This window comes from Aotus nancymaae, unplaced genomic scaffold (assembly GCF_030222135.1).
Source record: "Aotus nancymaae isolate 86718 unplaced genomic scaffold, 86718_ANA_hifiasm-v0.15.2.pri h1tg000020l, whole genome shotgun sequence".
Classification (NCBI taxonomy): Eukaryota; Metazoa; Chordata; class Mammalia; order Primates; family Aotidae; genus Aotus; species Aotus nancymaae.
This window is the reverse complement of record NW_026988432.1, coordinates 50333178-50360971: the sequence shown is the minus strand read 5'-3', so window position 1 is coordinate 50360971 and position 27794 is coordinate 50333178. Positions and strand designations below refer to the sequence as shown.

The following is a 27794-nucleotide window of genomic DNA, read 5'->3' as shown; positions in this document are numbered from 1 at the left end:
GACTTGTATTATGTCAAACTATCTAAACTGGAACTGTTTCCCAGATTTCTTTTTTCTTTTGCATTGTTAGCATGGGCCATGAAGCATTTTGACTTTGAAAGGTAAATGTGAAACTGCAGCCATATTCTTATGCTCAGAAGATCAGGGTGAGGACAGCAGATGCTATTTGCAACTCACAGGCATTGCTGGCATTGACTGGCATAGGCATTGCCCAGCATCTGGGCTCCTTAGCTTCTCTTCTCTTTTGGCCTCTCTGAACCCTGGGCCAGACCTAGCACAAGATGCAGTTACAACTGAACATGAACTGTTTAACTAGGTTAACAATTACCTATGGCCAAATCTCTGGTAAGACAATTTGTGTCGGCCCCTCTCCCTTCACAAAGAGAACACGTTTGCATCTTAAAGGCAACATGCACCTCATTTAATCTGAAATGGGGATTGCCCCCTTTCCATGACCCCTTGCTTCGCCTTATTGCCCTAATCAGGAGCTCCAAAGCTTACCCTCTTCTCTTACATTTAGTGTGTGGAATCTGTCCTCCCACGTTGTCTTACTGTTTTATTTTCAGTGGACTTTTCACTGTCTGCTCTTCCCAGGTCCCTTTCCTGATATTGTCACTCTTACCTTTTGACTCCTCAGACTGGTGATTTCTTTTAGCTCCTGCCTTCCTTTTTAATGTGAATTTTTAAATTTAAAATGTTTATATTCATCAAAATGAATATATGTATATTATAGAAAATATAAAAAGAAATTAAAGGTTATCTAAAGAAAATTTATTGCCAGTTGCTTTCTTCTCAAAGTTAACTAGTTTACATTCCGACCAGTATTTTATGAAAGTGTTTATTAGTATCTCATCAATACTGGATATTGTGATTTTAAAAAATAATCCTTGACGGCTTTTGTTGTCTCTCAGTCTTTTGAATTGAATTGTTAATCTTCTTTCCATCCTTTATTTAGAAGTCGTAATATACTTGTTGAGATGGCATTTGTATTATTCATTCATTCATTCCTCCCTCTGCTCACCCAGTGGTACCAAGTACAATGGCTGGGTCTCAGTTTGCTTGGAATTTGTAGTCCAAAAAGTTAGCTTTCTTTATCATAACAGTACTGGATCTATGCTGCTATGGCCTTTTCTGCCTTAACACAAAACATGATTAGGGATGTACAAGGAGCCCATAATGCACCTTATTAGTATGGTGGCCATGATAGATACTTGTGGTTAAACTGAAAATTAGCAGTCTATTATTAGCAAAATATTAAGCTCACAGAACTATCTCTGAACCTTTAAGATTTCCATATCTTTTCCTCAGGTATTTTTAGTGTCTCATCAAGTATTCTAGTCACTGTTCTTCCCAGGGCAAATTGTGTATTGATGTTGTTTTATATATAATATTTGAGGCTTTTTAATTATAGTTAGCCTAATCATGAACTTATGCTGAGAAAGTTTTTTTTTAAAGGCTGTCCAGCTTTAAGACAATTCCTATGAGTTTTCAGGCTCCCAGGAAGCAGTTTTTGAAACACTCAGTCTGCCTGCTTCTTCTGTAATTTAGACTACTATTACTCTCCTTAAGTTGTAGTATTCTCACATGACCAGTTATATTGTTATTATTCCATAATGTGGTACCTGTTTCTTTCTGCCTCTTATGCAGCTGTTTGGCATACGCTTCAGTGACTATGAGAAGCATGAATTGCCTGTTACATAAGATTACCTATAATAAGTATCAGTCAGGTCTTAGAGCGTTTTTCAAAGTGATAGATGAGTGCTAATTAACAACAATCAATGTTTATGGGAAAAGTGGTTGGTAATTCTAATAACTTTCCATAGTTTAAATGACAGTTAATTTCTCTGTGAAATTTGTCCCAGTTGGATGTTCAGATTTTCAATTAATGTTACCCACAATACCAAGTTTACATGAAAAACAATGAATCTGCCTTAGGTATACCTTATAATGGTATTTAGTGTACCCTATTTAGCTCCTATTTATGTATGCATTTTTCTCAAGAATTCCATGGAATATTGAGTAGGAGAGTAAACATAGGTTGATTTTGAAGTGTTTATTTGAACTTGTTTTGGCTTATCAATGGTATGCCAACTTTTTTTTACATTGAGATATAATTTATGTGCAATAAATTCACTTTGGTAAAGTGCACAATCCAGCTCTTTTTAGTATATTTGGAAGACTGTGTAGTCATCCCCACTATTTAATCCCAGAACATTTTCATTACCCTACAAAGAAATAGCTTGTTTCTTTAGCCATTAGCAGTCATCCTCTCAGTTTCTGACAACCACTAATCTACTTTTTTGTCTGTAAGGATTCACCTATTCTAGGCATTCATATAAATAGAATCATGTAACATGTGACCTTTTCTGTCTGACTTCTTTCACTAATCATAATGTTTTCATGGCCTGCCTATGCTGTAGCATTTATCAGTACTTCATTCTTGTTTTTGATTGAATAATGTTCCATTGTAGGAATATACGTTTTGTTTATCCATTCATCAGTTGATGGACATTTGGTTGTTTATACTTTTGGCTATTATGAGTAATGCCGCTATGTACATTCATACACAACTTCTTAGATGGTAATATATTTTCATTTCTCTTATTTCCCTAAGAGTAGAATGTCTGGGTCATATGGTGACTATGTTTGATGTTTTGGGGAACTGCCAAACTACTTTCCATAGCAACTTCATGATTTGACTTTCCCATCCACAATGTACAAGGGTTCCACTTTCCCCACATCCTTGCCAACATTTGTTATTGTCTTTTAAAAAATTTTATTACAGCCATTCTAATGTGTGTAGCGTAATATCTCATTGTGGTTTTGCTGTGCATTTTCCTGAAGACTAATAATGTTGAGCAACTTTTCAACATTTTCAATGTGCTTGTAGACCATTTGTACATCGACTTTCTAGAAATAAGTTCAATTTATCTATTTTTCCTTCGGTTGCTTGTGTTAGTTGTCATGTCCAAAAAAACCATTACTTAACCCAGTGTCACAATGATTTATACCTATGTTTTCTTCTAGGAGTTTTGTAATTTTAGCTCTTACATTTACATCTTTGATCCATTTTGAGTTAATTTTTGTATATTGTGTGAGGTAGGGGCCCAAATTCATTATTTTGCATGTAGCTATCCAGTTGTCCAGGCATCAGTTTTTGAAAACATTCTTTCCCCATTGCATGATATCAACAGCCTAGTCAAAACTCAGTTGATAATAGATATATAGAATTATTTTTAGGCCCTCAATTCTATTTCATCAATCTATATATCTGTCTTTATGCCAGCACCACACTGTCTTCTTGATTACTATAGCTTTGTAGTAAGTTTTTAAATTGGGAAGTGTGAGTCTTCCAACATGGCTGTTTGTTTTCGAGATCATTTTGACTATTATGGGTCCTTTACATTTTCATATGTGTTTTAGGATCAGCTTGTTAATTTCAACCAAAACAAGGTAGCTGGTATTTTGACAGGAATTGCATTGAATATACATAGACAAATTTGGATAGTATTGCCAACTCAGCAATATTAGTCTTTTCATTGATAATTCCTGTTTCTTTAAACAATGTTTATAGTTTTCAGTGTACAAGCCTTGTACCACTAGCTAAGTTTTTCCTAAGTATTTTATTCTTTTTGATGCTGTTGTACGTAGCATTGGTTTCTTAATTTTATTTTTGGATTGTGCATTGTCAGTGTATAGAACTACTATGTAGTTTTGTACATTGATTTTTTTTTTTATCCTGCAGCCTTGCTGAACTCATTATTTCTAATAGTTTTTTGTGAGTTTCTTGGGATTTTCTATATACAAGATCATGTCATCTGCAAATTGTGATAGTTGTATTTCTTTCATTTCTGGATGCCTTGTTATTTCATTTTCTTGCCTAATTGTCCTGACTAGAACCTCCAGTACAAGTTGAATAGAAATGGTGGAGCAGATAGCCTTTTTTATTTCAGAATTTAGGGGAAAAGAGTTCAGTCTTTCACCATTAAGTATGATGTTAGCTGTGGGTTTCTCATAGATGCTTCTTTTTTTAAGGTTATGGAGGTTTCCTTTCTATATTTCTGGTTTGTTTAATCTTTTTATCATGCAAGAATGTTAGGTTTTGTCAGATGCTTTTTCTGCCTCTTGTGAGATGATCGGGCATTTTTTTTTTCTCCTTTACTCTATCTAAAGAAGGTATATTTTATTGATTGGTTTTTATGTATTGAACCTACCTAGTGATATTCCTGGGATAAATCCCACTTAGTTATTGGTGTATAGTACTTTTTATACACTGTTAGTTTCTGTTTGCTAGTATTTCATTGAGGATTTTTGCATCCATATTCATAAGGAATATTGGTCTGTAGTGGGGTTTTCATGATGTCTTTATCTCATCTTGGTATCAGGGTAATACCATTTTTGGAGAATGAATTAGAAAGTGTTCCCTCCTCTCCTATTTTTTGAAGAGTTTGTAAAGTATTGGTGTTAATTCTTCTTTAAATGTTTGATAGATTTCAGTAGTGAAGCCATCTGGGTCCTGTGCTTTTCTTTGGAAAAACTTTATTGATTATTAATTCAGTCTCTTACTACTTCTAGGATCATGTGCCAGTTTAATTCATCTTTTACTTCTTAGCACTAGACGTGTATGTGGTCTTGTATCCTTTTTTATTCTTTGTTCTTCCCCTTAGTGTCCCTTCTTAACTTTGCATGTATGAGTAGATGCTAGAAGCCTAGCAAATCTTGTCATTAAAAGGTTATGTTATGTTTTGATTGCAACATAAAAGGCAAGTTTGGATATTAAAACCATAAAGTAGATTAATTATCTGCTTGCTTTAGCTTTGAATATGTTATTCAAGGAGATTTAGTTTGCTCCTACTCTTTTGGCACAAAGAATACCATACCATGGGAATACCCTAGTGTTTTGTTGCTTTGTTGTTTTAACCCAGTATTATACGTAAATGGGCCATTCACAGGGTCTGTTCATGACAGGTCATCTTCTGGAGTTATTACTCCTCTTAGTAGTATGCTAATGTTATTTCTTGTGTGTTATAGTTTGTTGCTGTTGACAGTGCTTTCAGTGGTTGTATCTGGCTTCCCCAATTAGGGATGTCATCCAAATCAGTTACTCTTCATCCTTCCAAATTAGTATTACATATAGCAAATAAAAGCATATACATTTGTCCTTGGAGGTTAAGTAAGTAAAGGTAATTGTTAGTGAAATTATTCGTTTTGGAAATAAAATCATAAGGTAGATTAAGTCTGGTAATTAGTTTTTTTTTTTTTTTTATGCTGCTTACGTGTGCTTTTGACCATTAGCTTATAGACTGTTCTCAACTGTTGTGTTTTGACACAACGATTCAGTGAAGGGTGGGGTGAGTTGTGTGCTACTGGCATTTAGCGGCTTGGGGCCAGCAATACTAAACATTGCACAGTGTGAGGGGACAAATCCACTTAATTTAGTACCCAGAATTCTAATAACATCTCCATTGAGAAACACTGATACGTAAATTTCTCAAGCATTTCAGTAATATTTATAATATTGAATTACCATACTCTAGGATTTTACAGTATCTTCCAGGTAACTTTTAATTTATAAACATCTTTTCACATAAGTATTGGAGTATAAACCTTTCTTTGTCTATATTCTCTGTAGCTTCATAATGTTTGTGGATGTAGAATTCCAGCCTGACAAACTTCTCATACTTCTATACCAAAGTACACCAGATCATAGGAAAGAGTAACCATTTTCCTTTTGGGGAAGTCTTCAGGAAGGGTTGACTTTGAAATCTCAACTTTAAGTTAAAAGTTCAGATTAACTTTGCATTTGCTTTTCAGCTCCAGGTATAATTTATATACAATAGAATGTATTGGTTTTAATTGTAACCACTACCCCACATCAAGATATAAAATGTTTCTATGACCCCCAGAAAGTTCTATCATGCCTTTTACCACCTCCAACCCCCTCTGCAATTACTGATCTAATTTGTTACCATAGCTTAATCTTGCCTGTTTCAGAACTTTGTAGAATCAAAACCATACGATAATTTATTCGTTTCTGAATTATTTCACTCATAATGTTTTTGAGATTTATTCACATTATACATATCAGTAGCACATTCTTTTTTAGTGCTGAGTTGTCTTCTATTGTATAGATACTCCAAAATTTGTTTATGGAGTGTTACTTGCTCTTCTCAATATTTGGCTAGTATAGATAAAGCTGCTTTATCCATAAAAAGTTTCGTCCTTGTAAAAGTCATTTTGTGGCCTATGTTTTCATTCCTCTTTGATAAATACTTAGGAGTACTACTGTTGGGTCATAGGATAGGTGTATATTTATTCTTAAGAGACTCTAAACTGTTTTTGAGCTGGTTGTACCATTTCACACTCTCTTTAGCAATGTACTTTTATTTTTGTAGTGGTGTCTTTGGAGGAGCAGAAGGTTTTAACTTTGATGAAGTCCAATTTATCATTGTTTTCTTTTATGATTAGTACTTGCCGTATCCTAAAAAAATCTTTGTATACCCCATGTTACTAAGATTTATCCTGTGTTTTCCTAGAAGCTTTATAGCTTTAACTTTTATTTTATAGGTCTTTGATCTATCTTGATTTAATATTTGTGTCTGGTGTGAAGTGGGGGTTGAAAGTTTATTTTTTCACATACAGGTGTCCTGTTACTCTACCCCATTTATTAAAAAAGACTTTTCCCATTGCATCACCTTAGAGCTATGTTGAAAATCAATTAACTATATATGTGGACATATCTATACACATACTCTATTCTGTTTGTTAATTTTTCTCTATTTATGCCATACTATAATCTCTCTTGATTACTGTAACAGTTCAGAAATCAGATAGTGTGAGTGCTCCAGCTTTGTCCTTTTTCAAGGTCTTTGTATCTTCATATGAATTTTAGAATCGTCTTCTCATTCTTACATAAATGCCAAGATATTCTTTATTAGGATGGCATTGAATCTGTAGATCAATTTGCAGAGAATTTACATCTTAACAATATTGAGGTTTCCAATATTATTTCATTGACTTCTGTCATCTTTATCTGCAATGTTTTAGTTTTTTATGTACAAGTCTTTGACATCTTTTATCCATTTATATATAGGTATAATTTTTAATGCTATTGAAAATAGTATTTTAAAATTATATACTTTCCAATTGTTTGTTGCTAGCATATCAAAGTAAAATTGATTTTGACATAGATCTTTTATCCTCCATTCTACTAAATTCACTTAATTGTTTGAGTTTTTTTGGTGTAAATTTCTTAGGATTTACTAAGCAAATCATGCTGTCTATAAATAAAAATAAGATTGCTTCTTCCTTTCCAATCTTTATGCTTTTTCTTTTCTTTTCTTGCCGCAGAGCACTGACTAACATCCCCATTACTATGTTTAATAGAAGTGGTGAGAGCAGACATCCATGCCGTATTCCTGATCTTACAGGGAAAACATTCAGTATTTCACTCTTAATTTGATATTAGCTGTAGATTTTTCATGGAGGAAATTTCTTTTCTTCTGAGCTGACTGAAAGCTTTTATCATAGTGGGTATTGAATATTGTTGAGGCCTATCCAAATTTATTTGATTATTTAATTTTCATATGAGTTTTCGTTTAGTTTTAAATTAAATTATCTTCATTTTTTCTTTAATTCTTTTAATTTATTCTCTTACATTGATATTTCAGTTTTAACTTTATTTTTGTTTTTGAGATGGAGTCTCACTTGTCGCCTACGCTGGAGTGCACTATCTTGATCTCGGCTCCTTGCAACTTCCACCTCCCTGGTTCAAGCAATTCTCGTGCTTCAGCCTCTCAAGTAGCTGGGATTACAGGCGGCACCGCCACACCCAGCTATTTTTGTATTTTTAGTAGGGGCGGGGTTTCACCATGTTGACCAGGCTGGTCTTGAATTCCTGACCTGAGGTGATCCACTCACCTCGGCCTCCCAAAGATTACAGGCCTAAGCCACCATGCCCGGACAATTTTAGCCTTTTAATACTGGAATAAATCCCACTTGGTCATAATTTACAATTGATTTTACATGTTACTAGATTCAGTTTGCTATTCATTTAGTTTGTTGAGGATTTTTGCATCTATGTTCATGAATAATATTGATCTGTAATTTTCTTTTATTGTAATGTCCTTGTTAGCTTGGTTTGAAGTGTGTTCATAAAATGTGCTGGGAAGTAGACCTTCTTCCTGCCATTTTTGTTTGAAAAAGTTTGTGTAGAAGTAGAGTTACTTTCTCTTTAAATGTGTGATAGAATTTATCAATGAAGCCATCTGGACCAGGAATTTTCTATGTTGGGAAAACTCAATATTGGATTTTCTTTCTTTTGGTATTAACTTTTGAAAATTGTGTTTTTCGAATAATTTCCACATTCATCTAAGTTGCTGGAATTGTTTACATGAAATGATTAACCATGTCTCCTTTTAATGTCTGTAGCAACTGTATCCTTTCTTTCATTTCTGATACTGATAATTTGTGTTTTTTCCCTTTTTCTGGATCAGTCTAGATAAGGATTTACAAATGTTATTAATCCTTTTTTAATACTATAGCTTTAATTTTTTCAAAAAATTTGTCCGTTTTTTCTATTGTATTGATTTTCACTCCTCTTATTTCTGTTATTTTCCTTTCTTCTATTTATATTGAGTTCTTTTTCTAGCATCTTAAGGTGGAAGCCTGAATAATTGACCTCACACCTTTCTTTTCTACATTTAAAGCTATACAATTCCATTAGTTTTCTACTTTAGCCTCACCCCTACAAACTTAGGGATGTTGTATTTTTATTATCAACTTTGAAAATATTTCCTAATTTCCCTCTTGATATCTTTTTTGACTTACAGATAATTTAGAAGTGTGTTGTTTAATTTCCAAATGTTTGGTGTTTTCATTTTGGTCAGAGAACATAGTCTGATTTCAGTCCTTTTAAATTTACTAAGACTCGGCCCTGCCTGGTTTATCTTGATGAATACTGACTGTCTTTCTCGTGAATTGCCTTCTTTTGTCATTGGGAATTGATCTTCATTTCTAGTAATATTCCTTGTCTTGAAGTCTTCTTTGTTTTTTAAAAGTTTTATTTTAGTCCTTTGCTTGATACTGTTATTGCTGTGTCAACTTTCTTATCCTTAGTATTTACATGGTTTATGTTTCTCCTTTGGTTTACTTCCACCTTTTCTGTGTCTTTATTTAAACCAGGTCATTTATGAATAACGTAGTTTTGATTTTTTTTTTTTTTTACACAGAATGAAAATTCATTTGGAGTATTTGGTTCAATATTTAATGTAAATACTGCTATGACTGGATTTAAGTCTATCATCTTGTTATTCATTTTTAATATTCATTTTCCCATTTTTTCTCCTTTCCACCATCTTTTGAGCTAATCAACCAGTATTTTAGTATTCTATACTGTATCATCTGTTGCCTTTTTAGTTATAGTTTTATTTGTATGCTTACTTATTTTTTGAGAAAGAGTCTTGCTCTGTCGCCCAGGCTGGAGTGCAGTGGCACAATCATTGCTCATTACAGCCTTGATCTTCCAGGTTCAAGCGATCCTCCCACCTCAGCCTCTGGAATAACTGGGACCACAGGCACACACCACCATACCTGGCTAATTTTTGTATTTTTTGTAGAGATGGGGTTCTACCATGTTGCCCAGGCTGGTCTTGAACTCCTGAGATCAAGTGACCCACCTGCTTTGGCCTCCCAAAGTACTAGAATTACAGGCGTGAGCCACTGTGTCTGGCCCTTTTCTTTTTTTTAATGGTTGCTGTGACTCTGTTCAAAGGTACAATGTGTGTCCTTAACTGACCACACTTGGTTTTGAATTAATACCACTTCACATAGAGTGGAAGAGTCTTTTAAAACCAAGTAATTTGCCTGGGCGCGGTGACTCACACCTGTAATCCTCCCTTTGGGAGGCTGAGGTGGGCAGATCACCTGAGGTCAGGAGTTCAAGACCAGCCTGACCAACATGGAGAAACCCCATCTCTTCTAAAAATACAAAATTAGCCGGGTGTGATGGTGCATGCCTGTAATCCCAGCTACTCGAGAGCCTGAGGCAGGAGAATCATTTGAACCCGGGAGGTGGAGGTTGTGGTGAGTCGAGATTGCACCATTGCATTCCAGCCTGGACAACAAGAGTTGCTGTCTCAAAATAAATAAATAAATAAAATAAAATAAAGTAATTCATTAAAAACTAGTAACACCTTTCCATCCTTTGTGCTACTGTTGTCACCTACTTTGCTGCATATGTTCTAACCTCCACAGTACATCATTAATGGTCAGGTATCTTTTAAAGAATTTATGAAAAGAAAAATAGTTTTTTAAATTTCCAACTTCTAATGATTTTTCTTTTTTCTATAAATTCATATTTCTTTCTAGAGTCATTTTTCTATCAGCCTGTACGCAACTCACCAATTCTAGAATTACTATAGTTTTAAACAAAGCTCTGTTAATACATTTAAAGATATTGATAAATTCACCTTTAGTTTTGAGGCACAGCAACGCTTATTATGTTGTAGCTTTTGTTTATATTCACAATTCTCCAAGGAAAAAGCAAAGCTAGTTCTTAAAGAAAAATGTTTAACTAGCAGTCCTTTGAAGAAATTTTAAGAAAATAATAGGTAAAATTGATCTCTGGATATAGTTTATATGAGTTTTCAGAGGACTTTGCAAGTGTCTTAATAAAAGTTTAAAGAAAACAGCCGTAATATAAATAGGAAAGTCCTGACATGAGGTTGTCAGCTTGGCCATAGGAAGTAATCAAGTTACTGGCTTTCAGAATTCACTGCTTATTTGGTTTTTTGATGTTCTTGTGCATCGAATTCCTTGGTGGGCTGAAGCACTTTCTTAGTGTTTGGGGAAAGTGGCAGAAAATAGTCTTTTGAACAAATTCCATCTAGTGGCAGCTTTGTGGGGATGAGTAGATGAGGTAAGATGTTAGAGAGCCGGGTAATAGTTGTGAATAAACCATCAAAGGACTTTACATATCCCACCCTTCACCCCAGATTGTTTGGCTTAAAGCTAAGAATGATGGCAGGATCTTGAATTAGAAGGTCCAAAGACCATAATGTGGTTTATTTTCACTGTTTGTTTATTCATATAAGTGATATTATTGGGTGAGTCCAAACACGTGGTTCTCCTACAAATGATATCACCTAAATGCCAAATACTGTAAAGTATTCATAGATACAAAATCTTTTTCTTCTACTGAGTGATAAATTAAAGAGATAATTACATTGCACTGAAGACATATGATGGTAGAGGGAAATACAAAATACTGCTAAAGTACATAGGAGTTGCACCTATGATAGATCTGGGGCAAGTTTGTGTTTGTAGGCATTGGAGGGACATGATATCCTAGCTGAATCCTGAAGAACTTAGGTGATGTGACATAAGGATAGTATCAGTGGAGTTCAGTGAAGAGAGAATGCCATATGCAACTAATTGTCTGTATCAAAGTGGAAAAATATCTTGTCCATAATCAATAGTTTGAGACCAGAAGAAAGGAATGAGAGATGAGACTGGGAAGAGAAATGTTGGTGTGGTCATGGATGACCATGTATGTCATGCTTAGATGTTTAGACTTGGTTCTTGTAGGAAAATTTTAGTCACTGGAGCATTTGCAGCAAGAAAACAGTACTGTCAGATTATTTATTTTTGGAAGATCATTCTCACTGTAGTGTAAGCAATATTAACACTGGAAATAGGGAGGCTTCTTAAAAGGTTGTTGAAGTATTCTAGGCAGAAGATAATGGAAGTGAAAATCTAGAAGTAGATGGCTTAGAAACTATTAAGGGGGTAGAATAGACAAGTGGCAGATAGACTATAGAGGTAGAAAGAGTTGAGGATGACATCCAGTTTTCGGGCTAGGCGTTCCTTGAAATAAAGAAAAGGAAGGGAAGGAATAATAGTTTGAAACATGTAGAATTTGGGATACCTATAATACATTCATTTGGGAGTCATTAAGAAATTGTACAGTGGCATCTGGAAAATGAGAGAGCGTTCTGTTGGAGACAAAGATGGAGGGGTGGTCATGAGCATATGACAGGTAGTATATTATCTTCATAGCGCTCATAAGTACAGAGCTAGAATTATAACTTGAAGCCAGTGATTCCATGTCACATCAGTGCTTTCTTCTGTAAAATACTGTTGAAACATACTTACTTAAGAGTGGTAAAAATAGGGCAGAAGTTAACATGCAGTGTTGTTTATATTCTGAAATAACTGGAAAGGAATAAAATGAAGATGATAAAGATGAGAGATCTGTTGCTTTAGAAGTTCTGCTTGTTGACCAGCAGAGGGCAGTCAGTTTTGAAGCTCAGTATTTTTCTGTCCTGTGTTCCCCTTTAAGGCCTAGAAGCTTGGGTATTTTGAATATAGATTTTCAGTGTTCTTGTTACACTGGGTAAGATATCCAAGGCACCTTTATTTATTTTTGCTTCTGAGATTTAGAAGTCTATGTTCAGTTTTTGTTCTGGAGCAAGTCTTCATTCCACCTCCTATTCCTTACGTTTGGACCTTGTTTCCTGAGTAAAGCTGAAAAGATTTGAGTCATCCCTTAAGAGCTGCCGTGGTGGCATGAGGTTGGGACTTAGTGTAAATCATGTAGAATCTGAGAATGTCATGAATCTTTGCCTCTTGATTCCTCAGTTAAGAAATTCTCAGTTTTTGTGCTTGGTTAACTATTCAGATTCAGGGAAATGAATTGTGCTTTTATTAGTCGTAGGATTCAGATAATTGAATAAAAGAGACTGACTTTTAGTTTCTAGAGACAGTATTGATAAGCTAGTTGATTCTGTACAGCAGCAGGTTCCTCCACTATTTAATTTGAGGGGTGTAAGAAAACCTTCTACCTGTCACATGTCTGAAATACCCATCAGTCTACTTTTGAGCTTTAGGCATTCAGGGCTCCCTTAAAATTCAGACATTTCACTGAGAGGAACAAGGTAAGTATGGCAGCACAAATTATTTCTCTTGAATTCACTAACGAATGATTTAGTGAAGACTTGAGACAATAGGACATGGGTAGGAAAGTTTAACTAGTTTTAACTAGGAAATGGGAAAAAAGGTATGGAGCTAGAATTACACTGTTTCCTGTTTGTAAACCTTCAGTGCCTTCCTACTGACTAGGGAATTCATTTTGAGAATAAGGCCAACATTTATAGAGCATATACTGTTCTCATTTAATCTTTAAACCAGCCATATGAGATAATTAGTATTACTGTCCCTGGTTTGTAGATTGGGAAACTGAGGCACAGAGAAATTAAGTAATTTGTCTGAGATTGCTTATGGAGGAGACAATGAGTGTTTGCCACTGTTCAGTTCTGTATATCTTATGCCACCTAGCACACTTCCTTGCCCATAGTAGGTACGCAGTAATCCAGGTAATTTTGAATGGAATCAGAACATGGACTAGCATGAAGCCATGTTACTGTGGATGGTGGTTTTTGGGAGGAGAGGCCCATATGGAGTCACTGCAAACCCCAGTAGGATTCCTGAAGCCACTGGGTTCATAAAGATGTCCTTTCTGCTTCTAACTTAGTAGAGCAGTCATCTAATTTAAGGAAATGTGGAAAAAGAAGTAGAAAAGCCTTTAAAGGTTTTACTTTACAACACCTGCTGTGAAGGGATAAAAATTGGATTACTATTTTTAGTTACTTAGAGTATCATTATTAAAATGGTGTTATTTATCTAAAATTCGTAACTGATGATTTTCCATTTTTTCTTGTTAGAGCAATAGAGTTCCTCAAAAGTTTCATTATAAAAACAAGAAACTTGGTTTAGTGATATAACAAATCAAATTAGGTGAGATAAGTTGTTTGGGGCTGGGTGTCTTTAATGGGTAACAATTATGAAGGCTAACATAATCGATCTGGCAGTTTTAGAAGATGTTAATGTTTAGGTTTGATTAGGCTTCCTAGGACATCTGTTGTGCACCTGGGAAGTGAATTGTTTCTTTAGTCTTTCATTTTCATCCAGGTGAAGAATCCAGATTAAGGAATATCCTCATGTAGAAAGTTATGTGGGAAAACCTTCTATTTCAGAAATGAACAGTACATTAATAGTGAAAAGAATAAACAGAGCCCTTTTTTTCTTCTTACAAACTCTGGGCCCTTAACTACATTAGTATTTGTTGTGATTTCTAATGTGACTAGAAATCAATTCTAGTCAACTCTGGAGAAAGGACTTGGTGAAGCAGAGAAAAATTAAAACTGATGGTGAGAAAGCAGGTTTAGTTTTTATGGCCGTAGTTATCTGTGTACTCTCCACCCTCTTGACTGTGGATAATTGAGAGTAGCTGGTTATTCTGGCCAGGTCATTGTGATTAACAAGTTACAGTTGTGGACTTTGCCAAATCATAAGCTCAGGAATAAAAATAATCTATATTATGTGTTCAGATTCAAGAAACATTGACTTTCTAAGTTAGTTGCTATTTGAGGGAAGAGAATGCTATCACCGTAAAGTTGTGAATTATGAAAGACATTTCTGTTGGGTTACTGAATGTCCCTTGGGGTTTTTTTCATTTATAACATTGCCTCAGGCCTTCTGCTGCATCCTGTTGGAATGACCTTCTTTTCAACTCTGTGCTGGCAGCTGTAATATGGCTCTTTCCCCTGAATCCTTCAGGCTTGTCACGTGACAAACATGAACTGTGACCCCTTTGTTCCTTACTCAGATGATTAGGTCTCTTTTTTTTTTCTGTTTAACAATTTTACCTTATTGTCTTTCCTTTCCCCACTCTTTGCTTCCATGTTAATTTTCTCCTGAGGCAAGGTTTTTGGGGTAGCAATTTAATTTTTTTTATTGAAATATAACATCAATAGAGAAAGTATACAAATCATAACCTCACCATATTTTCACAGCATGAACACATTCATGTAGGCAGTAGTAAGATCAAGAAGGAAGCATCACCAGAACTCCAGAAAACCTCAATCTCCTTGTAATCACGTTTCATCTCCCCCATGGAAACACACTCCTGATTTTTTTTAGCTTTGCCTCTTTTGAGACTTGGTAGAAATTCAATCATACAGTATGAATTCCTTTGTGTTTGGTTCCTTTCATTTAACATTTTTGTGTTACTCTTTCATGTTACCCAGTCATTACTGCTGTGTATTATATCATGATATGACTATTCCACAATTTATTGTACTCTTAATGGCCACTCAGATTGTTTCTAGCTTAGGACTCTTGTGAATAGCAGTCATCCTTATACATATCTTTTGATGAACCTATGGCATATTTCTGGGTATTTACATAGATGTGGAATTGCCAAGACATTGTGTCTGTCTAGGCACTTATTTTAAAATTTCATATAAAACACCAAAGTACTGATTTTAGGTAAACTCTTGCAAGATTATAAACATACGGATGCAGTTTTAGCATAATATATCTAATTTATGGCTAAAGAAATTGCCTCTAGTTAAATGTATTGTAGTTGTTTTTTGTTTTTTGAGACAAGGTCTTGACTCTGTCACCCAGGCTGGAGTACACTGGTGTAATCTTGGCTTACTTCAACCTCTGCCTCCCAGTTTCAAGCAATTCTTCCACTTCAGCCTCCCGAGTAACTGAGATTACAGATGCACACCACCACGCCCTGCTTATTTTTGTATTTTTTGGTAGAAATGGGGTTTCATTATGTTATCTTGGCTGGTCTCAAACTCCTGACCTCAAACTCCTGACCTCAAGTGATTTGCTTGCCTTGGCCTAAATATATTGTGGTTTTAAACAGGTTATTCCTGTAAACAACAAAATTGGCTCTCACTGCCAATTACATGTTTTAGTAACTTTCTTCCTAATATGTACTTTTTATTCAATTTTCCAAACAAAGCTGAGCTTTTGGTCCCATTCTGCAAAAATCTTATGAAGATATTTTGATGGTAATAATTTACCATAGTTAAGATTACATCTGAGTTACACCATCTCTGAGTGTTCAGAGTGACATGCTAGTGCTTCACTGCCAGGCATAGCCAAAGCTCCAGAGGCTTTCACTTGCACAAATTGCATTCATTACCAAGAACCCTGCAGAAGTAGTGAGAGACTGGCTCTATATACTGTAGATGGGCTACGGGATAAGTAGCCAAACAATTGTGCAGCTGAGACCAATCTTTTCTTCCTTTTAAAATGTAGACTTTCCAGATTTTTTTCCATGGATACTTAAGCACAAGTTTAACCTAATGGGTATAAAAATATGACTGCGATATCGTGTTCCTCAAAAACTGGGTAGTATCTCTTAAAGAAGTTTTATTTGACCATCAGATAAAGTATCCCCTAAGTCATGCTGTGAACATGCATGGAATTAAGTTTGACTGATTCTGACTATGGTGTTTTGGAGACCTTAAAGGACCTCCATCAAAACAAAACAAGAAACCCAAAAAGGTGGAAGGAGTAATTAAAATTTAATGGCTATAAAAAATAACAGAACCAGATTTTCTTCCTGTGTTAGGTAAATATCTTTCCTTATGTATGTCTTTTGGGTGGATGAAAGAGAGTTGTCAGTCCTATTGAGACATTTTTGAAACAAAGGATTTCGTTTTGAAACAAAGGTAAAAAAAAAAATTAAAGGGTTTCAATTTTACAAAACTATCCTTTGAGAGTTTTTTGTTTTTCTTTTCTTTCAGTTAAAAGTAATAGTGTGTAGACATATTGGTAAACATATTCAGAAAACTGTCTTAATATAGGAGTGTTGTGTTTTTGTCATTTTAAGATGACATTTAGAATTCATCTTGTTCTGTTTTAAACCAGTACATTCAATTTAGAAAATATTGCAGACAGCCTGTGTTGTTCTGTATACTCTGCTAAGCCTTAGAGGAGACAGAAACCATAGTTCTTCTCCTCAGAAAGCTTATGGTCTAGTGGGTATGTGGTGGTGGTGGGAGCATATACAAATTACTATAATACAATGTAAGGTAATTGCCACAGTGAGATTTCCTTGGATGAGAGACAGGTAGACCCATTTGAAATGAGTCTTAAAAGCTGAGTAGATTGGCCTAGAATGGCCTCTTTGTTGATCTCTGCCTGTTGGCAGAGAAGCCATGTGGCTGCAGTTAAGATGTCTTGTAAAGGAGCAATGGGAAGTGAGGCTGGAGGGAAGGAAGCCAGGGTGATGAGTTTATATGTGATATAGGGGATGATATAGCACAGTGGTTAAGAGCATTTACTTTATTTTTATTTTTTTGAGACGGAGTCGCTCTGTTGCCCAGGCTGGAGGGGAGCGGCGCTGTCTCGGCTCACTGCAACCTCCGCCTCCTGGGTTCAAGCTGTTCTCCTGCCTCAGCCTCCCTAGTAGCTGGGATTATAGGCACGCGCCACCACACCTGGCTAATTTTTGTATTTTTAGTAGAGATGGCATTTCTCTATGTTGGCCAGGCTGGTCTCAAACTTCTGACCTCAGGTGTAATCTGCCCTCCTCAACTTCCCAAAGTGCTGGGATTACAGGCGTGAGCCAGTGCGCCCAGGCAGAGCACTTACTTTAGCTCAAACAGCTCAACTTTGCTGTGTGACCTTGAACAGATTGCTTAACCTATCTAAGCTCAGTTTCCTCATTTGATAAATGGGACCAGCGCTCATATAATTCTCAAGAAGCTACTCTGAGCAATGGGGAACCACTGAAGATTTTGGAACTATGGCCCGGTGGGATCTGAACTATGAAAGGCTTTCATTGTTATTTTTATTTATTGACATACAAAAGACTGCATACATTTTAAGTACACATTTGATAGATTTTTATGTATGCCTATACCTATGAAATCATCACCACAATCAGAGTGGTAAACACATCTATCACTCTCAAAAGATGCATGAAAGACCTTTAAAGAGGAAAGTCTGTCTGCAATGTGCTGGAAAAAATGGAGCAAAGTAGAGCCTGGAAATGAAGAAACCAGTTCAGAGGCTTCCCATACTCCAGGTGAGAAGGAAAGAATGAATGATGTCAGGAGCTAGGTTTAGTGGCCATTTGAGACTGGCTGCTGGAGGACAGGGTTAGGTCTTCATCATTACATTATCTCCAGTACCTAACCCAGTGACCAGATGGTAGTGGGCTCTTACATGCTAGAATTGACAGGCTTTCCCTTTATGAAAGGTTTTTATTTTAAATTGCTTTTCCTTTTATTCTTTTTTAGGGCTTAAAAGACAACCTTCTTGCTTCGGGGATATCCAGCCTGACAGCCACCAAACAGTTGCTTCGTCCAAGAATCACGAGAATCTGCCTCAGGGACTTGATATTTTGTATGGAACAGGAACGGGAGATGAAGTATTCTCGAGCTCTATACCTGGCCCTTCTGAAGTGACCACTCCACTCTCCATCCAGATTATTGCTATTTACTGCCAAAGAAGACACAAAGAGCATTGTTGCACTGTCCTGAAATTTTAGTTTCTGGAAAATAATCACCAATACGAAAGAGCATTGTTTACAGTTAGAAATTTTATTGAGTCTTACCTATCCATCCCATGGGCTCTTACAGACTAGAATTTGTCTCTGTGTTCTGAAAATCAGTTATGAAATACGCTTTACACAGAATTAGGCATCTGCCTACCTGTGCATTCAATTACAGCAAGTTAAGGCCCTGTTTGTTACCACCTGCCTCATTTGCTAAATTGTAACAGGTGAGGTGTCCTTCCCTAATACAGTGTGCATTGAGATGCTGGAGAAAAGAAGAGGCACTACAAGAAAATACAAGAATGACTATTTCATTCTATATTGAACCTGTTCCAAAGTAGTAGGTGTTCTGGGCTGGAATCAGAAGTTACTTAGCTAACTATGACAGTCACCTTCTGTACATGACAGGCCACAGAATAGGGCTTGTGGTGACTTGGTTGTCTGAGTCCCAGTGTTGTCAAAATGAGACAAATGGGGAAAAATCGTGCCTGAGGTTGCTAATTCTCTGTTTCATGTCACTGTGTGCTGTTTCTGATACCAAGTGAGGGGACATCCTTTTCAGGGAAACCTTAAAATTGAATCTACCAATACATCTTGTTGAAAAAATGGAAAAGGTGGAAAGTATTGGAAGGAATGATAGGGCATTGCATTCGAACTGATGAGTGGAATGTTTGAAAATGGTATCCTAAAACAGGAAATTTGCTTCATACGCCCAAGAGGGGAAGGGGCAGAATCGGAACTCCAAAACTACTGGTACATGTTTTGTTGATGAGAAAAAAATCACAGCACAACAAGAAAGGAGAATGGGCCAGATGTTTTCAAATTACAGTATTTCAAAAGGAAGATGTTATTTTTTGTTTTGTATTGTTTTAAATCCCAAAAAGGATGGTTTTTGTAGTTCCTTCTGTCATAATATCTTTTAGTTATCCTAAGTCTTAAGCACATTGGCACATTTAAAAAATCCTAATTGGCTGGGCGTGGTGGCTCATGCCTGTAATCCAAGCACTTTGGAGGCCAAGGCAGGCGGATCACCTGAGGTCGGGAGTTCAAGACCAGCCTGACCAACATGGTGAAACCCCGTCTTAAAAAAAAAAAATCCTAATTAATGATGAGAAATTTTTTAACAATAGGACTTTATGTTGGATTCTGTACTTAAAAGGTACTGTCAGTATCTCACTCTTGGGGATATGAGCTCTAAATATGAAAAGCAAGTTATATGTGTTCACCTGAGGAAGAAGCTGACGGACAAAGCTAACCCTCTTAAAAAAAAAATTCCACATGTGTGGAATACCGCTGGTGAAAAATAATCATTGTAGTTAGAATCACATACAGAAAAAAGTGATTGAATCATCCAAGAATGTTTTCCAAAAATGGGAAATGCTATACTTAAAAGAATTCAGAGGAAGAAAAAAAAAACCACCTCACGTATGTTATTCTTCATCCTGTTCTTCTCATTGGGACTGTTACGGCCATATTCTACACTATAGTAAATTTTAAATTGGCCACATTTTTTTTTGTCATCAAGTTATTATGTAAAATGCTATAAATTATGTGTATGTTAAAGGAGTACTTTAAGAAGAGATCTTTATCCAAAGTTGTTTTTGTATATTTAAATGCTTAGCTTTATTTTTTGTACGGTGCAGCATACTCATATTTGTGTATAATCTTATTGATCAGATGTTTAAAATTCAAATACTTCATTAAAATAATTATTTTATTATAAGAATAACTTTGCTCAGTCACTCACTTTGAAAACCATTGTCCTTAGTAGTTAGCCCCTGATGTGCTCAAATTGCTGGGCAGTGAATTTTTCCTAGTTCGGATTGTGAGTTACTTTGGAGTATGGGTATTTTAGTTCCAGAAAATCACTTTAGATCCAAGTTGTTGTATCACTTTCTTTGAAATAGTTGTAAGTTTGCATGCTATTTGACTCACAAAGAAAGCTAAGCATACTCATTACAAAAGCTTTTCTTGCCCATCAGGGTTTTTTACTAAGGTATTTTTCAAAATTTATTTTTAATATTCATTTTTAAACTTTGTCTTATAAAATATATCTTACCTAGAAAAGAATAAGTGTATCCAAGGTATTCTGCGCAGTGTGCAAAATGGTGGCCTTGGAGTAGATTTGATCTACAAATGCATTCTCCTGGACTCACCCAGTATTGCTAATATTTTAATTCATAAGAATCTGTATTTCCATTTCTTTGGAAAAATTCAAAGATCTGGAATCACTGTACCCTTTTGTATAGCAACAGTCCACCAGAGCTAACCAGAAGCTATCTACTTTAGATACATAGGCATGAGTTTACCATCCCTTGCCTGATTCATTTAGGTATTGGAGTTCATGACCCTCTCCCTTCAATATTTATTTTGCAGCTATGCCTAACACCTGTAATCTCCAGCACTTGGGGAGGCCAAGGTGGGAGAATTGCTTGAGGCTAGGAGTTTGAGACCAGCCTGGGCAACATAGCAAGACCCCATCTCTACAAAAAATGAAAAAATTAGCTGGCTGTGGTGATGTGCACCTGTAGTCCCAGCAACTCAGGAGGCTGAGGCAGGAGAATTGCTTGAGCCCAGGAGATTGAAGCTGCAGTGAGCTATGATCACAACACTACACTCCAGCCTGGATGACAGAGCAAGACCTTGTCTCAAAACAAAATGTGACCAGGCATGGTGGTTCACATCTGTAATCTCAGCACTTTGGGAGGCCGAGGTGGGTGGATCACTTGAGGTCAGGAGGTTGAGACCAGCCTGGCCAACATGGCAAAACACTGTCTTTACTAAAAATACAAAATATAAACAAAAAATAAAAAATTAGCCAGGTAGGGTGCTGGGCTCCCATCTACTTGGGAGGCTGAAGCAGGAGAATCATTTGAACGCAGGAGATGGAGGTTCAGTGAACTGAGATTGCACCACCACACTCCAGCCTGGGTGACAGAGAGAGACTCCATCTCAAAAAAAAAAAATGTGTGTGTGTATATGTTTACATATACACATATACATATATTTATCTTGGGTGATGAACAGTTAAAAAGTACCAGAAATTCTCCGTTTACTTTTTTAAAGCAACTCTATTGAGGTGTATTTTACATAAAAAAACTACCCATTTCATCTATTTACTTTTATTTATTTCTATATTTTAGATATAGGGTTTCACTCTGTCAACCAACCAATGCTTGAGTGCAGTTAGTTATGTGATGATGGGTCACTATAACCTTGAATTCTTGGGCTCAGATGGTCCTCCCACCTCAGCCTCCCAAGTAGCTGGAACTACTGATGAGCACCACCTCACCCAGCTAATTTTGTATGTTTTTGTAGAGACAGGTCGTCGCTGTGTTGCACAGGCTGGTATTGAACTCCTGGGCTCAAGTGATCCTCCCACCTCAGCCTCCCAAAGTGCTAGGATTACAGGTGTGAGCCACCATGCCCAACACCATTTACTTTTTTTTTTTTTTTAAGACGGAGTCTTGCTCTGTTGCCCAGGCTTGAGTGCAATGGTGTGATTTTGGCTCACTGCAACCTCTGCCTCCTGGGTTCAAGCAATTCTCCTGCCTGAGCCTCCCAAGTAGCTGGGATTATAGGTGCCTGCCACCATGCCTGGCTAATTTTGTATTTTTGGTAGAGATGGGGTTTCACCACATTGGTCAGGCTGGTCTCCCAATTCGTAACCCAAGTGATCCACCCACCTCAGCCTCCCAAAGTGCTGAGATTACAGGTGTGAGCCACCACGCCCAGCCCCCATTTACTTTTAATATGACTGAATGATCTTTTAAATGGTCTCTTCCTGAACATCTTTTATTCTTCTCTTTAAAGTAAAAAAGTAAAGTTTAATATTTCTTAAGACCTGCATTTGAGGTATATTTCATAAGAATTTTGGCAAAACTTTATTTAGAATTAAGAATACTATACTAGTTAGTCATGGTGACAGCAGAGAACACAAGCAATGTTAAGGCATATTCTTTAGAAAAATATGGAACCAAGACCTCAAGCTGATTAGGTTGGACTTTATCTCTTTGCCTAGTTGTACAGTCAGCCAACTGTTTATAAAACTTTCTCCTCAACAAGACTCAGTGATTGTGATTATGCAGAGATAAAACTATAATGTGTCACGTTTATACATGACCTAGTGGTCAGTTTTTATTGTTTTTAACATTCCTGTCTTTTTAAACACTTTCATATGCCTCTCTGAACTGAGGTAACTATTTTTTTTTTTTTTTACATGTGGGCATGATTTATAGCTGATATCAACATCTTTTTCTCTTTTTTTTTTTTGAGATAGAGTTTCATTCTTGTTGCCCAGGCTGGAGTGCAGTGGCACAATCTTGGCTCACTGCGACCTCCGCCTCCCGCATTCCAGCAATTCTCCTGCCCCAGCCTCCCAAGTTGTTGGGATTACAGGCATGCGCCACCACACCCGACTAATTTTGTATTTCTAGTAGAGACGGAGTTTCTCCATGTAGGTCAGGCTGGTCTCGAACTCCTGACCTCAGGTGATCCACCTGCCTCGGCCTCCCAAAGTGTTGGGATTAGAGGCATGAACCACTGTGCCCGGCCTTCTCTGACTTTTTAATAACACTTAGTATTTTAATGTGCATTTGAGCTGTATCATATTGGTGCATTTGCTTTCTTGCTGAAATTGTTTCACCAGTTCGAAGTTGGTCGTCAGTAGATATTTTTGTTATTTTTCTTGTGGTAAACAGTGAGAGACTGTGTGCGGTGCCAAACAAGAAACTGAAAGTGTTGGTCACCATATAGCTGAACACTGGCTGCTTAGGTGAGATATGGAAATATAAAGTACTAGAATGTTACTATACACTATATATAGATGTAGAAAGTAATACAGATATATAAAGTAGCATCACAGACTTTGTAGACCTTGCCACATTGAATATTCGTAGGAAGAAAATATTCCCAAGGAACTCATTTTAAGGCTTTTGGCTTTATTGGTAAACCATATGAGAGCAATTTTAATGGCAACTCTTAAAATAATGTTAGGTTGCCATCTCTCCGAGTTCTTTTACTGTGGGTGATACTGAAGCAGTATTGCCTATGGGTGAGAGCATACCCTGGATTGCCATCTCAAGCCTGCCTCTTTCCAGTGTGTGACCTTGGCAAATTATTCAACTTTTCTGTGCCTTTGTTTTCTTGTCTATATATAATAGGACCCACTTGTGAGGTGGTTGGGAGACTTTAATGCATTGTCGTATGTAAAGCACTATTCTAAGTGCTTTATATGCGAACAGTGCTAGAACATATAGTGAACAGTATATAGTCCTGCATCACTTAATGGCAGAGACCTTGGGGATACGTTCTAAGAAATGCATCAGGCAGTTTTGTCATGAGAATATAATAGAATATACTTAAACCTAGATGGTGTAGCCTACTATACACCTAGGCTGTATGGTGTAGCCTATTTCTCCTAGGTTACAAACCTGTACAGCTTGTTATTGTACTGAATGCAGCAATTGTAACACAATGGTAACTATTTGTGTTTCTAAACACCTAAACATAGAAAAGGTACTATAAAAATACGTAATGTAATTATGTGGCACGTGGCTATGTATGTTGGTTATTGTTTTACAGATTTTGAATGGCATAGTTCTACTGTCTGTCTACCTCCAGTACTATATATATATGTACATATATTAAAAATATGTATATATGTAAATATGTATATATTAAAAATATGTGTATATATGCACATAATTAAATATATGTATATAATATATGTAAATATGTATACATTAAAATATATATGTACATAGTTAAAAATATATATATATGTGTGTGTGTGTGTGTGTGTGTGTATATATATATATACATATTTTTAATTTTATTTATTTATTTTTGAGACAGAGTCTTGTTCTGTTGCCCAGGCTGGAGTGCAGTGGCACTTTCTTGGCTCACTGCAACCTCCGCCTCCCAAGTTCAAGTGATTCTCCTGCCTCAGCGTCCCGAGTAGCTGGGTTTACAGGTACATGCCACCATGCCCAGCTAATTTTTGTAATTTTAGTAGAGATAGGGTTTCTCCATGTTGGCCAGGCTGGTCTTAAACACCTGACCTCAGGTGATTTGCCTGCCTTGGCCTCCCAAAGTGCTGGAATTACAGGCATGAGCCACCACACCTGGCCTCCAGTACCATATTACATTGATGAAAGTCACTGGTTGAATGCATGAACCTTAGTGTCTTATTTAAAGATAGTCTTAAGATCATGTGAGATTGATATGTATTGTATTGGGGATTGGGTAATGGGGAAGCTAGAAGGAGAAAGGTATGATAATACAGTGGAGCCATTTGACAGAATAATTCTTAATGTCTGTGGCTTTGCCTAATAAGTTTTCTGTGGAATCGTAAGCAGTGAAGAAGCCATGCTATTATTTGAAAACACTATAGATACATGGTGAATATTCAGTGAAAAAAGCATAACAAAATCAGTATCTTAGACCTTCCCAGGTCCCCTGCTCCCCTCCCTAGATTCACTCACTTTTGCCAATTTCATATATCTTTCCAGCATAGTCAATATATATAAGCACATAGTTGTATATTCCCCCTTTATTTGCATATGACATCATACTGATCCTTCCTTTGCCGTTTTCAAAACCTGTTATTCTTAATTCAGTTTATACTGTGTTCCAGGTCAGGAGTTCTGGTAGAATCTTGCTGTAATCCTTGGGAAAACAACATATGAATGTTTCCTCAAGGGGTTTAGTCACAGATTTTCTTACTATTTTGTAAATCACAGTGTTTCTTTACTAAGAGGCGTGCAACATAAGGGAAGTAGAGATTTCCTAAGATGAAGAGGTGGGGAGAGGGAAAGAAGAAAAGTCACTTAAGGGAAAGATTGAGTATTCCAGTTGTAATTATAAAGTTTCACTGACAGCATCCTCCCACTATGAACTATTAGTATCCTGGAAACCAACCTGAATTTGGGATCACCCCAACCTCTTTTCTGTAAGATTTATATTCCTGATTAAAAATTAATAGATCAGAATAGGGGTGATCTAAATCTGAGATTTGTGGGAGTGATCCCTGATGGGATGCCTGATACCCAAAATACTCTTAAGTTTTGTATTCTAGGGCCTTCTTCTAAGGCAAAAGATTGAGAGGCCCAAAAAGAGAAAATATGTTTAGTAAAGAAAATATTTACTTTGACTTGTTATGACAGTCCTGTAGGGGAGAAATGGCAAATTTTGGAAATATAAGATGGGGACAATTAATATCTACACTGTCCAAAATTCAAAAGAAGATACAGTAGAGTCCCCCACCTTTGTTGTCTAGGTAAATTGTTCACAGTTTCTCTTTCATAGAAATTTTAGAAAAGGAGTTAGAGGTTTGTCTGTAAACCTTTCATCTTCCTCAAAGACTTTCCCTTGGTTATAAGAGTGATATATTCTCATTGCAGAAAATTTGGAAAATAAAAATATAAGGAAAGTGAAAACACACGTGGCACTGTTAATATTTTGATGCATTTCTTTCTAGCCGTTTTTCCTGTACTGACTGTGGATGTTTTAGATCACACTGTTGAGCCAGTGTCTTAGCCACGTACTATTGGAAATACTGGGGGAAATGAGAAGAAAAACAACTAGGAGAATGAAGCATCACGTTTGAATTCTGTCCCTTAAAGTGATGTTGAGCCATGTTTCTCATTTCCTCAAATAGCATATGGATTTGTTTAGGGTGATTTCAATGTGTTGTCCTTACGGGCGAAATGAAAGTAACCATTTAGTCTCATCATTGCTTGCAGGATTCTCTACATGTTAAGGTGTTGTGGGTGAAAAAAATGCCATAACTCTATGCAAATTATTTAGATTCAAAGCTAGTATAGAAATGTAACTTTTGAGGTTTAGGCTTATAGGACTGATAACTTTTCCTATTTGTAATAGAAATGGAGGCTTTGCCTGAGAATGAAGGAAAGGTCAGGACTGGATGATTAGCTTCTTGATGACATCTTATGGCTGAAACCTCCAGTTCCCTAAATACAAGTGTGAAGTTGTTCTGGGGGTCTCCATGGGTCCTTTAAACTTTCAATTGTCAATAGTTTAATCTCACTGGTGCTTCTTAGCAATCTTAATTCTTATAAAAGTGATTGTGGTTGCCTTTAATGCTAAGGGAAGGAAGGAAATTGAACAAATGGTGCTTTGTGTCTTCTGTGCTTTCTGGCATTATCAAAAAGTATGTGTGTGCTGCTGGGCCAGACACCAAATACAAGCATTCCCACTGACCTATATTGAGCTGCCTCTGTTTTCTAGGGCCGCTGTAACAAATGACCACAAACTGGATGACTTAAGGCAAGAAATGTATTCTCACAGTCCTGGAGGCTAGAAGGCCAAATCCAAGGTCAGCAGGGCCGCCCTTACTCTGAAGGCTGTAGGGGAGAGTCCTGCCTCGCCTCTTTCAGCCTCTGGCAGCTGCTGGTTGTGGCAACAAAACGCCAGTGCCTGTGTCTGTCTTCACATGGTCTTCTCTGTGTCTTTCTGTGTCCTCTCCTCCTCTTATAAGAACACCAGTGGAGGGCCCTCATGACACACACAAGTGTATAATGTCATCTTCACCTTTAACTAGGTACATCTGCAAAGGCCCTGTTTCCAAATAAGGTCCCATTTTGAAGTTCCAAGTCGATGTAAATTTTGGGAGGACACTGTTCATATGATGGGAGGACATATGTTCCCATCACAGGAGCATATGCCTTGTAACTTTATATTCCTGATAGCTCTTCTGCTTTCTGTCCCTGGCTTTAATAATAGTGAAAATCTTATGGTTAAAGATGTGATTTTGTGTCTCTTTACACTGGAAACATAGAATCTTGAGGTCTGTCAGGAGTCTGGTTTTCACCTTTTTCCCTTCTGTTCCACTTCAGGCAAGGTTGGGAAGTTCCTAGTGGGTGACCGTCCTGAGAAATGTCTTTGGTATGGTTAGGACAGTATCGTCCTGGTGTTTCGAGTAGTGCCATATAGTCAAGTGAATGTACTTAGAAGACCTGAGATTTTGCATGCTATTTACATGTTAACAGTTCTTAAGGAAATTCTCCACATCACTAGCAAATCATAAATTTATTTCATGTGGAAGAACTGATTCTAACAGAGATCAAGGATTAGAACATTTTAAATTGAAATACACCAAGGTTCTGTGTCCAAGAACTTCAGGAGACTAGTTCTCCTAAAATGAGAACATGCTAATATTTGGAAAATGTCAGTAACTGTTCTCTGTCTGCTTCCAAAAGCAGCTGGGGGTCTAGTACCACTAAACCAATCAAGTTAATTGATTTGACACTGGCAGCCTTGCTTTTCAGGTGGGGACCTGTGTTATTGGAGAAGGAAAGGAGGGAGCAAAACTCAGAATTACTGGGGAGAGATGCATCACCAAGGAGACTTGGAAATTGGAGAACTATCAAGAGTAGCTTTATTGACTTAACCACAGATGCCACCATTG

The 27794-nt window shown here is 36.7% G+C and overlaps 1 protein-coding gene across 2 annotated transcripts in view; it reads left to right on the top strand.

The window, feature by feature from the left end:
- Positions 1-20118, top strand: part of TAF4B (TATA-box binding protein associated factor 4b) — a 161041-nt gene extending 140923 nt beyond the window's left edge. For both annotated transcript variants that reach the window (XM_012447290.2, XM_012447291.2), the window contains one exon: positions 18108-20118. In XM_012447290.2, the coding sequence (XP_012302713.2) occupies positions 18108-18275 (168 nt within the window). In that variant the 3' untranslated portion in view covers positions 18276-20118. The remainder of the gene's footprint in view (positions 1-18107) is intronic.
- The last annotated feature ends 7676 nt before the right edge of the window (positions 20119-27794 follow it).